Here is a 14,492-nt window from a genome sequence, read left to right as displayed (position 1 = left end):
GTTTATTAAATGTCCAGTTTTTCCTTCTTAGCGACTTTTCCAGTAATAAGCTAAGTGCAAGACAGTGCTATGTACAGTCGCCATCAGATATATCGGAGCGGCCAAGGTGCTCACAAATATCGGATCACGCCTCTATTGTCAGGGCGTTAGAGCGCGTGTTCAGATATTGTGAACACCTTGGCCGCTCCGATATATCTGATGGCGACTGTACCTACTAACAATTTGTTTACTTTGGTGTCTTGTTAAAACTTGTAAACTCTGCACTACGTTATATCAGTCCCAATAGACATTTCAAGGTGGTTAAGGGTTTGAACACCATCCAAGATACACCATTTTAGATAATTTAGACACAATCGCATCTTCAGGACTGTCCCAATCAGTTTATTTACTATGTCACGTACTGACACATGCTTTAAGTTACGAAATTATCGATGATTGCTTTAATATAGCACTGCGTCACTAGATCAATTTAAATCAGGCCACAGGTTTAAAAACTACCTTCCATTTTCCCTTTTCTCAAGCATAAAACACCCAAAATGAACAATAGGCTTGTCCCGCACAATCGCAGTGTGGTCACCGAGTTCCGAGTCCTTAATAGTTAGTGGATTTACGGTCACCCTATAAATCTGAAAGGGATTGTTAGCCTTAGCGTAAAAAGCTTATGTGGATGGACAGACGTTACTTTATTATTCATTAATGGTAATTTTATGAAATTCATAAAAATAAAATGGAATATTATATTTTTCACCACACCAGCTCGGAAAGGATTACTTTTGCACTTCAAAAATGTGAAGCAAAGAAATCAAATGCAAATTTTGAGTTGTTTTCTTATGTTTGCTGGTAGAATTGACTTTTAAATGATGATTTTGAATGATAAATTTAATAACATTCATTCATTTTGGTTTGTTTTTGTTTGATATCTTACAGTTAATATTTTCTTCGAGTTGGTGTGGTGAAAAATTCTCTCTCTAAAGGCTCTAGCCTAAAAAGCTAAGTAATTGTTATCGATATTACGAGTTAAAGACTATTAAATTTATCTAGTCTAAAAAAATGTTACCGATTCAGTGAGATCTCTCTTATGGATCTATGGGAAAGTATAGTACGAGTAAAACGTTTACTTACTCATCCTGGGAGTAGATATCCCACAAACATCATGACAGAATTTTAGAATGTCTAAAAATTATTCTAGTTAATGCGGGAAATTTATTCACTTACACGTTTTAATAATATACCTAGTTACATAATTTCCACTTATACGATAAACATTTGAGCTTATTAATGCTATACGCGAATCTGTTAATCGATCCAAAGTGGCAATAAATGGAAACTGACATTCACTATCATCGGTGACATTTGGAGAGGCCATTAGAAAAGCGGTAGCATGGAGTACCTTCCATAACTTGTAGCCTATTCTTAAATTAAAAAAGTAATGTCACATAAGACTGATGAGACCTTGTTTACGAAGAAGAAAATACTGTGACAGCTTTCAACATCAAATTATTCTGATCCGTGTGTATTTTCGTTGCATGTTACAAATTTCATGCAATAAAATGAACGCTAAAGTGCTTGGTGTAGTTATATATTTTGTATTAAATATAAAGTCATGTGTAGGAGTAAACTATACCAACTACAGCTTGATTACTGTATATACGGAGACTAGAAGCCAGCTGAAATATCTTCATATTTTAGAAAATCAAAAATACATGCATATAATTTTTTGGCAGAAACCGTACAAGGTAACATTATTATGTTCTTTAAGCTTAACCTTTAAAAATTACCTCCGACGTTTCGAGGACGATATTGTCCCCGTGGTCTCGGAGGAAGACTGCCTAGAGCTGACGTCAACGTCTTCTAGCCGCGCGAGTATTTCGAACTACCCGCCCTTGGTCATAAAGTAAGATTGTTGATTGACCCCCTTATTCATAAAACTTTACGGGCATGATTTAGTTAAATTATGTTTTATCCCTTACTTACAAATACATAAGTCAAAATGATAGATAAGGACAAACGATTATTACCTAATTGAGGTTTGTAGCTCGTTTATGAATAACGGGGTGAGTGTATACTGTACTGTGATAGTAACCAGCCATCATAAAATATTATAGTGAACAGTTTTTTTTAAATAATCAGTAATCGACCATTCGGTTGCCACTAGAAGTAAAATATATTTTTTAAGGTTATTGTATAATAATATCATACTACTAGCTTTTTTCAGTTCAATACAAAGCTACAGAAGCTATGGAAGGAAATGGTAGATTAAGCTATCTTCTTGCGATTAATATACATTTCTTTCAGTTGGGACAGTCTATTGAAGTGGTGGTTAGTCCTGTGGACTTAGAAATGTTCAAAAATAGGGCGGAACACTATAATTTAAATTATACAATACTGTTGCCTGATATTCAAAGGTAAGCTTCAGTCTTTGATGGCAAAAACATATTAGATTAATAACGTCAAGTTCTATACAGATAAAACGAGGGCTCATGATAGTAGGCTATACGGTCTACCGATTTGCACCCTTGATTTCTGCATTTATTTTCGCTAAACATGCATGGGTAGCCCTTAAGGTTCTCTATTCGCTTTTACAAAAAGCAACACCGTGTAATATGAGCGTTTCTTTTATTTTGTGCAATTTTTGTATATTGTGACCTTTTTTGCCATGCACTTTTATGTTATTTCTACTCAGAATCACGAGCTCTTTCGATCCTAATGGGATAAAAAAATGTCCCAGAGTTTTTTTCCTATTGTGTTACCATTTCCCCTTATACTTTGTATGGCGGTAACAAAAAGGAAAGTTTGAAAAATCTATGGAAATTATAGGACACTTTTTTTCTTCAAAATTTCTAAAAGGATGAAAAGGGCTCGCGATCCTGACTAGAAATAACACAAAAGTGGCAAAAAAGGTCACAATATATTAAAATGGCTAAAAATTAAAAAAAACTCTTATATAGTTTGTTATAAATTGTTGTTCAATTTTTTTCTACTAAATACCTAATTTCAGGGCATTCGACAATCAATCCGTATCAAGTTACAAACTCTTACAACCAGAGACCTTTTCTTTTGATCACTACCATCAACTAGAAGACATTTACCAGTGGTTGGTAGATTTGAACCAAAACAAATCTGTCCCCGTAAGTCACTTTTCAATAGGAAAATCAGCAGAAGGCAGGGATATTTCCATGGTCAATATCAACTTTGATTCAAGTGTTCGCAAGCCAAAGGTAATTTTATTTATAATTTGTGTGTAAGTAAAGATAATGTATAGACACAGTGTTACTTATATTATACCGCTCGAACAAAGTGAGAATGATATTTTTGGTGGGTGCCTTTTATCCCATCGTTAACCTTTTCTTGACATAAAGTTAGTATTTTGTGCTCCACACGCCACGACTTGATATGTTATACTTACGGGTTGTTTACGTGCAATTTGTGGCTTGACGTTGATGACACTATGTTACTTCATTGACGTGGCGGCGAAAAGGTTAAAAATCAACTAGGTATAAATGTCCTTTACACTATTCTTTCAAGGTGATAGTAGAGGGAGGAATTCACGGAGAAGAATGGGCTGCAGTGGTGTTTGTGACTTACTTAATCAACGAGTTGGCTCAAGCTGACACGTCGGAAGACTCGGAATGGAAGAAATTAGCGAACACCTACGATTGGTATCTGATACCAGTACTCAATCCTGATGGATATGATTATACGCATAAACAGGCAAGTGTACCATCGCCCACACTGTTAACTGTACATCGGCGGACCTTATGCCATTTGTATAATAAGGTCCACCGATGTACAATTGTACAGTTAGGAGTGTTGCTGTTTGTTTGATCCTTACTCTTTTCTTTTACGCCTGCCTCTACGCATTCTCTACTATCCCTCAAACCACGTTACCCCTTCATAACCTAACTACTGCTATATTTGGCCAATATTTCACTTTTTTATAATTTGTGTATAAGAGAGAGAGACAGGCTGAGAACGACTGTGTACATGCTGCTCCCTTCTCGCCTCGCTCTTCCTTGTCTCTCTTCTCCGGTTGGTTCGGAGCGGTGCCAAGACTCGGCGAGAGGCTCACGACGAGTGTGTACAGCCGACATAGGGGTGTTGCGTTCTTGATGGTGAAGAAGCTTGCCATAACTTCGGAGGGTGGACTGTGTTAAGCCAAGGATATCCGGTCATACGGTCGTCAGAGACGCGTTGGACAGAAATCGGTGGAGGCAGATCATCCGCTCCAGATGCAACCCTGATACTTACCACGATCAAAGAGAGAGAACTAATCATACATAAATTTACAGGATCGCCTATGGAGAAAGAATAGGAACCAAAACGCTTCAGTCGATTTGAATCGAAATTTTGACGAAAGTTTTGGAAGTAAGTTTTAAATGGAATTCTAATTTCATTAAAATATAGATTATACTTTTCAAGCAAAATTATTGTGACCTACAGACAAACAGACGGACATGGTAAAACTATAAGGGTTCAGTTTTTGTAGATTAAAAAAAAACTTATTTGTATAGAAGAGAATAATCTGAAAGCCGTATATTTTTATGTACGGTCCGTGGTGGGCGGATGTGACTCGAATTTTTCCGGTTTTTTTTAGAATATGGAACAAGTCAAGAGCCAAGCAGCGACAGTTACTGCGGGCCATACCCTTTTTCGGAGCCAGAGACTAAGGCACTATCGTCTTTCATCTTGCCTATTCGAAAGGAAGTGAAATATTACTTCGCTATTCACGCCTATGGGCAGAGGATTATTATTCCGTATGAGGACAGAATACAGCACTTGGAAAATTTTGGAGAAATGGTAATGACTTTCGAATAATACCTTAGGCCACCAACGAACTTGCAACTCCTCTAGTGTTTGGTTTCTAATCAAAAAAAATCGGAAATTTTGCATGTTTTTGGATGGGTATCGAAATTTTCCGTTTTCAAAATGAAAGTTTTGCTTTGAATTTTCCTGATATATCCGAGAATTTTTTCAACTTTTTCAAAAGTTTCTGCAACTTGACTTTACAGGAGAATTACAGCCGACAAGCGATACGGAAGATGTACTTACGAAACCACGTTAAATTTTGCACTGGAACTGTGTATGATACTATGGGTGAGTTAAGATTATAACCACACATTATGCGTGTTCCACACCGTATTCTAATTAATCCAAGTTCCAACTTAAATAACCAAATGTAGTAGGTATTTTGATATTTTTTTAAAGATTATTATGAACCTGGGGCCCCTTTCTCAAAAGCTTGTAACCTGTAATACAAGCGGATGTCACTTTTGACAGCTTTTGTTAGAAAGGGACTTCCAATTGTATTACAAGTTCCAAGCTTTTGAGAAACGGGCCCCTGGACAGTGAAACTAAGACAAAACCAAAAAGAACATTAGCATTGATACTTAATTACGTATTTAAGTAGTCCTACTTAGTACTTTGTAGTACTGGACTATAGTTGGGTGATTATACTGTATTTTTCATGTCATTATATGATGTCACTGTAAATAATATTGTATTGACTTGTGAAATCGCCCTTGAGGTCTACTTGCAGAATTAATTTTTAAATTACGAATACAAATGCATTCGAACAACAATTTTGATATTAATAATTTAATACTTTATTAACATCAATAAAATTAAAAACTAAACTAATCTAAATTAAAATAAATCTAAAAAAGGCCCCCGCGGCATTGTGCCAAAGATGCTAGCAGCATTCCTTTGCTGAATGGCAATGCTAATGCGCTGCGAGAGAAAGCTGCCAGCTCTATGGTCACCGGTAGTCAGAGTTTTGATAGTTTTTTTTTCAATCCCAGGTATAAGAATGTCAGGAACTAGCGCAAGTTGGATGAAAAAAGAAATGAAAGTTAAGTAAGTGAAATATGTTTTATTATGCCATAAGTATGTACCTTCGTCAACACTGTTAACTGTCCATCAGTATTTAAACCTTATTACAAAACGCATAAGGTCCACCGATGGATAGTCAGAAAGATTGTTGCTGATTGTACGCTAGCAATATAAAAACTTTTACCCGCCACGGCCATCATAAATAGGGTACCATCATAGTAAGTAACAAGAAAGTTTGAAATTAAGCTTTTTTATGTGCGATTCTGCAAAACAGTTAAAACTTTAACCGGAAACTCAAACTTTACTTAAGTATAAAGGATGTCCTTATCCTTTGAACAGTCAATACGTACATATCGATTTTTTTGCGAAAAGAATCATTTATTTACATACAAGATATATACAGTGGTACTACAATCTAAAATAGACCCCTGAGGCATTGAGGTATATCGATTAGGGTTTTTTTGGCCTATTATACAACGTATCGCAATAATCGGCACAGTAACTACGAAGAAATTGAGCAGAGAGCGCGGCTTATACCTAACCTTTAACCCTTTCGCCGTAAAGTAAAGTAAAGTGTCATAAACGTCAAACCACAAATTGCACGTAAAAAACCCATATAACATATAAAGTCATGGCGTGTGGGGCACGAAATACAGTCAGTGACTTTATATCAAGTCAATCGCGGCGAAAAGGGTTAGACGCGCATGTCTTAGTGGAGGCCCTTTTACAAATTTGTGGCTGACTTTTTATTCTAGATACGCCTACACAGTTCAAGTGCGTGACAACGGGACGTATGGCTACGCGTTGCCGAACGACCAGCTCCGGCCGATGTGTGAGGAGACCAAATTGATGATGCAAGAGCTCATGACGGCCAAACCGAGATACGTCAGATCACTATTCGCGGATGATTCTAATGTGAATGGAATGTTCCTCCCGCTTATGTTGTTTTGTGCTATCGTAATTGTAACATTGAAATAAATTATTTGGATACTAGAATTACTTCAATTAGTTTCAAGATACATACGAGACAGGAAATATTTCCACCATATATGGAATCCACGAATAAATGATTTATCTAGTATCTATCCATATCCTTCATATATAAGTCTATAGTGTTTTTAAAACGGGAAGGGTAGGATGTCATTTAATTATTTTTTCATTCCATGCCATTGATGATTCAGACTAATCCTTTTTAACAAAAATAACTTGAATTCTAATAGCCCAAACTTATATATTTTTTCACCGGTCTACGAGAGGAGGGCTTTGTCCAGCAGTGGGATGTATACTGCAGACTGAATTGGACTATTACCTAAAGATCCCTCATGAAATCCATTAATTCGGGGGCCAAAGAGGTGGTCGAGTTTAGGAACTTACCCCATCACATATAATGTATATACTAGTGGGAAGCTGTAGGGGGCATGGTAGGCGACGTAGAATTCCTCGGAGCTCAATTGAAAACTAAGTAGGGTGTTTTGTATATCTGTTGAAAATACTGACTGAAACATAGATCTATATTGTTTTGTAAACTTTCAAAAATATGCCTTAATCTATTGGGCTACGGTTGTATGATGTGTCTTTTGACAATAACACTGATGTTATATTTTTGTAACTAATAATGATTTTTAATTTAATTATTACACTCCTTGCGCTAAGTTTGTGTGAAGGTAAAAGATACGATGGATTCATGCTGTTGCGGGGTTTACCGGCTAGCGAAGAACATTTAGAATTTTTCAAAAACGTAACGAAGAATTACGATGTCAACGTGTGGCAGCCTCCAGGATTGGTCAACAGGCCTGTTGACTTCATCATAAATCCTGACCATGCCGAAATGGTGAAGTCAGAAGCTAGGAATAAGAACATTCCCTTGGAAATTCTACATAGTGATATACAGACGTGAGTACTTTTGGTTATTGAGTTGTATGCATTCACTAACAGCGCAAGCTACGTGTAACGTCTCGCCACAGCCTTGCGTGACTGGCGACGGCGGCGGCAACCATAGGTGGGAAAGAAAGATCACTGTATCTCGCTCCAACCTATGGTTGCCGCCGCCGCCGCCGCCAGTCGTGCAATGTCATGACCGAGCCGTTACGCTTGTACCTAGTCGATTGCGATAAAAGCGCCAACGACCAGAGAACACGAGCACACACTTCACTTGCGGTAAATATGTAATGCTCTTTAAAGTTTACTTTAAATGGGTTATTCTACTCTAATTCCCCTGGATTCTCATTCCCCTGACTTTACATATTCACAAATTCTAAAGGGATTCCGCAAAGCTGTTTTGGCACGGGTTACACAGTCACCAAAATTGAGATTAATATAAAGCAGAATTTCCTGGGAATTTGCGAATAGGTATGGCCAGGGGAATGAGAGTTTTGGAGAATGGGCCAAAAATTGTAAGATATTTGGGGAAATCCAATGATTCGGAACAAACCGTTAATCACACATAATTTTAATTAATTTATTGTTATTTATTTCGCAGCGCGCTCGACAATCAAACTGTGAACACGTACAGTAGGCGCAACACCAAATCATTTAACTTTAACAGCTATTATCGCGCAAATGATATAGTCAACTGGATGATGGATCTAAAAACACAGTACCCACATGAAATCAGCTTGTTCAGCATCGGAAAATCACTCGAAGGCCGGGATATTATGTGCATGAAGATCATCTTTAAAGAGTCTAAAAGAAGGTTTGAAATAGATTAAACGGGTGTATAAACTTTGTAGTGTCACTTGTTGCCATGATTAAGTTCCTCTGGACAATTCTTAACAACCAAATATGGTACGTACCTATTTAAATTGACTAAACATGCATTTTTGTGGTAGACTCATAATCAGCCATCTGATAAGCATGATAGTAGAATGAGATTCCACATTTATTCTAACAAACTATTGTCCTTTGGCCTACGGAACAGAATATAACAACACGAAAAAGTTGATGCACCCAAAAACACAACAAATATTTTTTTTTTTTCACCACACCAGCTCGGAAAGGCTTATAGCTTGTTTAGTAGTGAACGTTCTCATCCTTAATTTATCCGAAAATGATATATCACATGCCCTAATAGGTATAGTTTTAGAGAAATCTCCCCCCCACTAAATGAGAGGTGGCTCTCGATGTCTCCCGGTCTGTATCGGCTCAGGACCAGCTAAGAACCAACTGTGCCAAGTTTCAGCGCATAGTCTCAAAGTGCAAGGTCCCCATACAACGGTGTGTACTAACAAACCAGATATTACTTTGCACTTCAAAAACTGATAGCAAAGTTGCATTTTATTCACATGTGAGGCAAGGTAATCAAACGCAAATTTTGAGTTGTTTTCTTATGTTTGCTGGTAGAATTGACTTTTAAATGATGATTTTGGATGATAAATATTTATAACATTCATTTGGATTTGATTTGGTTTGGTTTTGTTTGATATTTTACATTTAATATTTGCTTCGGGTTGGTGTGGTGGAAATTTTTTTGTTTCACTCGGGGGCAAATTTTGTTTAACCCTCGTGTTTTGAAACCCTCGCAACGCTCAAGATTCCATTTTTCGAACCACTCGCTACGCTCGTTTTGGAATCTTTCGCTTGCTCGGGTATCAATATTAGCACGAGCGGTCAAACAACAACTTTGCCCCCTTGTAAAACAAATAACTATTAGACGATAACAGAGACAGAAACTAAGAAAAAATATAGTCGTTGCTACTTAAAGGTACTATTTCTAAAGTTCCTCATATAGTGTCTACTTATCGAACATTGACCAGGTTGCGTAGCCAAGATGCCAATCGTTCTCTCCGTGGCGAACGATACGGTAGTCTCTCTCTATCACTCTTCCATATTAGTGCGACAGAGACGTTGGCGTTTCGTTCGCTACGGAGCGTAAGCGATTGGCATCTTGGCTAAGCACTCTGTAATGAAAATTGTAAAACTAAAACACAATATAACGCACATGCAATTTATGTTGTATGTTGCGACTTTTCACGCCTTTCAAATTTACGATTAGCTTTTTTTTCCACTCTAGGTCCAAAGTTGTCATTGAAGGCGGCATACATGCGCGGGAGTGGATAGGGACAGCCATGGTCACGTATATCATCAATGAACTGATCCATGCCCGTAACGGTTTGAGGAATCAAAAACTGCAAGAAATCGCTTATCACTACGAGTGGTTTATCATTCCAATATTTAATATAGATGGCTACGAATATTCGCACACAACGGTAAAGCCGACCACTGACTAACAGGCCGCCGGACGATATCGGCCTGTCAGTTAGAACAAAAATTGGACAGTTCCGAAAAGCTGACAGGCCGATATCGTCCGGCGGACTGGTAATCAGTGGGCCCCTTAAGCAACTTCAGGTTTTACATGGCATCCTTTTTACTGCACTTCACAAGAAGAATTTTAATATCTAGGTCATACAAATACAAATACAAATTATTGAGGGCGCCACTTTCTACGTAACTGTCACATTTTTGACGTAAAATGCTTAAACATGGCAACAATTTAGTATGGATTTTTTTTTAGTACCTACCTTTTTTTTAATTTCTACTATTTGATGTCGCACTATACATACATATGACCAATTAAAATTTGACTTAAACCACGAAAAGTTTTTCCCGTTGAAAGTTGAATATGAATTACAATCATAGCAGCAGGAAATGTAACTCCTTCATCATCCTTAATTTTATTTAATTATCATCTACCCTTATTAATACAGGATCGGATGTGGAGGAAAAATCTCCGTGGCGGGCATGGTGTCGATCTGAACCGAAACTTTGATGCGGCTTTTGGAAGTAAGATCTTAATTAATCGTGTTAAATATTTTTTTGACTGGAAATACTCTAAATTTTTACCCCAGTAATTAAGGTAAACGACTATAATTTCCAGCCAACATCTCAACCACTGATTTACTATTTGTATTTATAATCCAGTAACTTTGTCGAATTTTGTAACCTGGCTCTTTTGCGTCAAATCCGGTAGTTCTGATTTTTTGCAGACTTATTATATTAAGGCCCTTAGTAACTAGGGCAAGTTATATATAATTTTCATATAATTTTAGGACGAGCACATTATATTCATACTTTTAAAACGCCAAGTTAAGTGTTTTATTTTACATTTTTAACCTTTGACTTTGGCCATAATTACATTTCTATGGAAATCGTCACTCAATCCGCTACATATTTTTCAAAAAAAATGTATGACTGCCTGCTTTGAAGTGATACTTTATAGGATAAGGAATCCCTAAATTATATGAAAATGATATATTACTTGCCCTAGTTGCTAAGAGCAGGAAGAAATATAGCATAGATTGGACTTGGTGATCCGACCCTTGCGCCTCCCTTTTTGGGGGGTAGGCACGGTACGATCTCAAGCTACCTGGCCAAATCAGCTTTGTTTGACCTTAGGAACAATCGTGCCAAGCTGCATCGCCTGAGACAAAAGTGCATACCTACTCACTGCACTTACATACCCTACGAATACAATTTCAAAAAAATATAAATTTTGAAAGGTTTTATTTCGGAAACTACTAGATGTACAGAGACAATTCTAGTCTCGTATTGTAGCAAATTTAGTCCACTTTAAAAATGTCCTGAGAAGGCACTATCAAAAACTACTCCTTTAGGGTTATAATCGCCCAAATCTAAAAGAAAACCGAAATTTTCGCAGGTTTTTAGATATTTGACAAAGTTGCGTTCGGCGCTCGAAGTCACAAACTTGTATTATTCTTTGGGCCAACATCATAAACACGTCTGCAAAAAATCAGAACTACCGGATTTAACGCAAACGCGAAATATATAAAATTACTGTATTATTAGATATTTATTCATAATTCTTGATTCTGTCGATGAGTCTTATAAAATAATACCTAAGGTACTTGGCCGACGCGATGATCTAAAATGAGTCTTGGCCTCCAACACAAGAGCACGCCACTTTGCTCGGTCTATAGCCGTATCACGCCAGCTTTCGCTGACGCTGAGCTCACGGAGATCTGCCTCCACTCTATCCGCCCAACGATAACCAACCAACCACTGGCTGGTTGGATGACCAACAGGACGGCGTTTAGCGTCCTTAAAATCCACTGCGTCTTATAAATAGCATTATTCTATTTTTTAGCCGTGGGAGTTACATTAACAGATAAACAATCAGAAGAATATTGCGGCCCCAAAGCGTTTTCTGAACCAGAATCCCAACATTTAAGAAGATTTATGCAATCCACCAGCAAGCATTTGCCGATTAGCCATTATATATCATTCCATGCATATGGGCAGCTCTTCATCATACCGTACGCGTATACTAAGAAACATCTTGAAAATTTTAATGAAATGGTAAGCCATGTAACGTACGATTCCCACCGACCGACTGGAGTCGGGCCGCGCCGGAGCGCATTTTCAGTGTGCATATACAAGGAGGTATACATTATGTATGGCAGAAGCGATGGAGTCCGTCCGGAGCCGTCCGAGTCTACGAGAAGCAGACCGGTTTGCGGCCGTACAAATGTGAAGCGCGCTCCGACTCCGCCCGTTCGGTGGTGAATTTGGGAATCGTACATAAATGCATACAAATTAAAGAAGAAAGTAACTTTGATGTTGTTTTTTATTTCAGAAAAAAATAGGGGACAGTGCAGCAGCACGTATAAAGAAGAGATACGGGACGGAATACACTGTAGGGACAGCATTTGATACCGTAGGTAAGTTACAAACATAGTTTTTTTTGCACCTTTTGAAATCAAACAGGCAGGTCAATTCGAACGTGCACTGACATTAACCCTTTACCAGGCTAAGGGATATATATTTCCCACATACGGCACTTCAAACATGTGTTCTATTTCCGATGAGTAAGATTGACATGCGATTGTCATTTTTGAACTGTCAGCCTGGTAAAGGGTTAAACCGATCATCACATTTTTATTAGCATGCTAAAACTACGACAGAAATGCATGTTTGGTAAATTTAAATACCATAAACTCAGGGTTTAATAGTTGTCCAGGGGAGGCGAAAACATGGTAACGAATAACGAGAAAAAGTTGATTCTCCCAACGCCGAAGAAACAGTTCTTATAGAGTTAGACCAAGACAAGTCTGCAACGATTTTAATAGCACACGTAGTGTTATTTTAAACTTCAAAATTCTATGAAATTATGACGTATAAATAACACTTGCACTGCGTATGCTATAAAAATCGTTGCTGACTTTTATTGGTCTAACTCTAACCATTATTTACTCGTATATATTTTCCAAGGACCTGACCAACTGAATTAATTTAGACAATTATTGCTATACGACTTTTTGTGATATTTCAGGGTATTCTATTCGTTATTTTTTTAATAGGTATATTCACGGGGGTATGTAACATTGTTTTGCTTCGTTTTAGGATATATGGCAGCTGGTGTAAGTGCATGTTGGGCCAAGAAGACATTTAAAATCCCGTGAGTTAACAATAAAGTGATATTACTGTTGACTTCTTCTTATAAGTTATCGGTAGTCCTTATAAATCCATTCTTAATTTTGGTTCGATCTCTACTCAGAATTCTTAGGGTACCGTGCGTATCAGACATCGGCATCGCCAAAATCGCATACCAAAAAGTATGATGTTCGCTGTCGAAGCATACCTGCTTAGTGGTACCCCACTATGCGACCTAATATGCTTATAAGGTTTATATTGGATATGGCATTCGAAAGGTTTGCTACTATTTTAACTTTTACTTACTTAACGGAAGAAATATTTACAGGTACGTGAACGTATTCGAGCTTCGCGACACTGGCAAACACGGCTTTGCCTTGCCGGCCAACCAGATCAAAAAGACATGCCTGGAAACCATGGATGGACTGATGGAGGTCCTCAAACCACGGCGAACCAAACTATCAGGACAAGATGACTTCGATGAAGACCAACCCGACGGCCAGGCTATGACTACTTTGAATGGATCGGTCATTTCGATAAATGTTTTTCTTATATGGCTTTTCGGTTTTTAATAAAATTATTGTTATGAAATTATATACATATATCGAATACCGATGGTCTCAAAGGCGGTGGGCGCGTGGGGTAGTACGATAATGTATTACTTCACAACTAAACCAGTATGCTACCATGCTACCAGTGCATGAAATAAACCTTAGGACTCGTTAACCATACTAGTACCTACTATACTTCAGTACTAAATGTTTAAAAGAACTAATTGCTATGTTTAACTCAAGGGAGCGATATGAAAGTAAAAAGAAACCGTTTAAATCTTTATTCAAGTCAAACTAGGCCGGCTCCAACCCTACGCCTCTAACATGAGAAGATTTGGCCCTATATGGGACCGGCAACAAACTCAGAGGGACAAATCTTTTCAAAACAAGTTAAAACAACACATAACACATCATTTCTTTATTTCACAAAAGTAAGCTTCTAATGAAACATAAGAAATCAAAATAACACTTGAAATAAAACACTTAGCTAAATGGTTAAAGAACGCGGGATTTTATAAGCTATCAGAATAATCCTTTAGGTATAAGCCTTCAGGAACGTAGCGAGTTAGGCACGAGGTTGGCTAACGAGTACGTCCGATCTCTAGCGCGGTCCGACCAAGAAGAAATACCAGCGGCGGAGCCTCTCCGCTCCCGCCTCAGTCAAGTTGGTAAACCTGCTCGACCAGTCTACCAACATACCGACAAAAATACCAACTCGTGCCTACG

General features: G+C 37.8%; 2 protein-coding genes across 3 annotated transcripts in view; both read left to right on the top strand.

Annotated features, from left to right (window-relative positions):
• The first annotated feature begins 4,291 nt into the window (after positions 1 to 4,291).
• On the top strand, positions 4,292 to 6,807 carry LOC134799657 (carboxypeptidase A5-like). Its single transcript, XM_063772098.1, has 5 exons — positions 4,292 to 4,365; positions 4,595 to 4,797; positions 5,010 to 5,094; positions 5,799 to 5,853; positions 6,585 to 6,807. The coding sequence occupies exons 2-5, from the start codon at positions 4,795 to 4,797 to the stop codon at positions 6,805 to 6,807; spliced, it is 366 nt and encodes a 121-aa protein (XP_063628168.1). The 5' UTR covers positions 4,292 to 4,365; positions 4,595 to 4,794.
• Positions 6,808 to 7,388: 581 nt separating this feature from the next.
• LOC134799113 (zinc carboxypeptidase-like) overlaps positions 7,389 to 14,492 on the top strand; it is a 243,886-nt gene continuing 236,782 nt past the window's right edge. The window contains exons 1-8 of one of the 2 annotated variants that reach the window (XM_063771512.1): positions 7,389 to 7,722; positions 8,309 to 8,521; positions 9,839 to 10,034; positions 10,533 to 10,608; positions 11,930 to 12,141; positions 12,419 to 12,503; positions 13,186 to 13,240; positions 13,544 to 13,797. In XM_063771512.1, the coding sequence (XP_063627582.1) occupies positions 7,445 to 7,722; positions 8,309 to 8,521; positions 9,839 to 10,034; positions 10,533 to 10,608; positions 11,930 to 12,141; positions 12,419 to 12,503; positions 13,186 to 13,240; positions 13,544 to 13,787 (1,359 nt within the window). In that variant the 5' untranslated portion in view covers positions 7,389 to 7,444 and the 3' untranslated portion in view covers positions 13,788 to 13,797. Of the gene's footprint in view, positions 7,723 to 8,308; positions 8,522 to 9,838; positions 10,035 to 10,532; positions 10,609 to 11,929; positions 12,142 to 12,418; positions 12,504 to 13,185; positions 13,241 to 13,543; positions 13,814 to 14,492 lie in introns of those variants that run through there. The other variant, XM_063771511.1, reaches the window with a different exon arrangement.

The sequence above is a fragment of the Cydia splendana genome, chromosome 18 (genome assembly GCF_910591565.1).
Source record: "Cydia splendana chromosome 18, ilCydSple1.2, whole genome shotgun sequence".
NCBI classification, from domain to species: Eukaryota; Metazoa; Arthropoda; class Insecta; order Lepidoptera; family Tortricidae; genus Cydia; species Cydia splendana.
This window is presented reverse-complemented; position numbering and strand designations above follow the sequence as displayed.

Bases quoted from the DNA above. Each gene is read 5' to 3' on its own strand.
- LOC134799657 (XM_063772098.1), top strand. The intron at 5,095-5,798 runs GTGAGTTAAGAT...TTTCAATCCCAG, and splicing joins AACTGTGTATGATACTATGG to GTATAAGAATGTCAGGAACT. The intron at 5,854-6,584 runs GTAAGTGAAATA...TTTTTATTCTAG, and splicing joins AAAAAAGAAATGAAAGTTAA to ATACGCCTACACAGTTCAAG.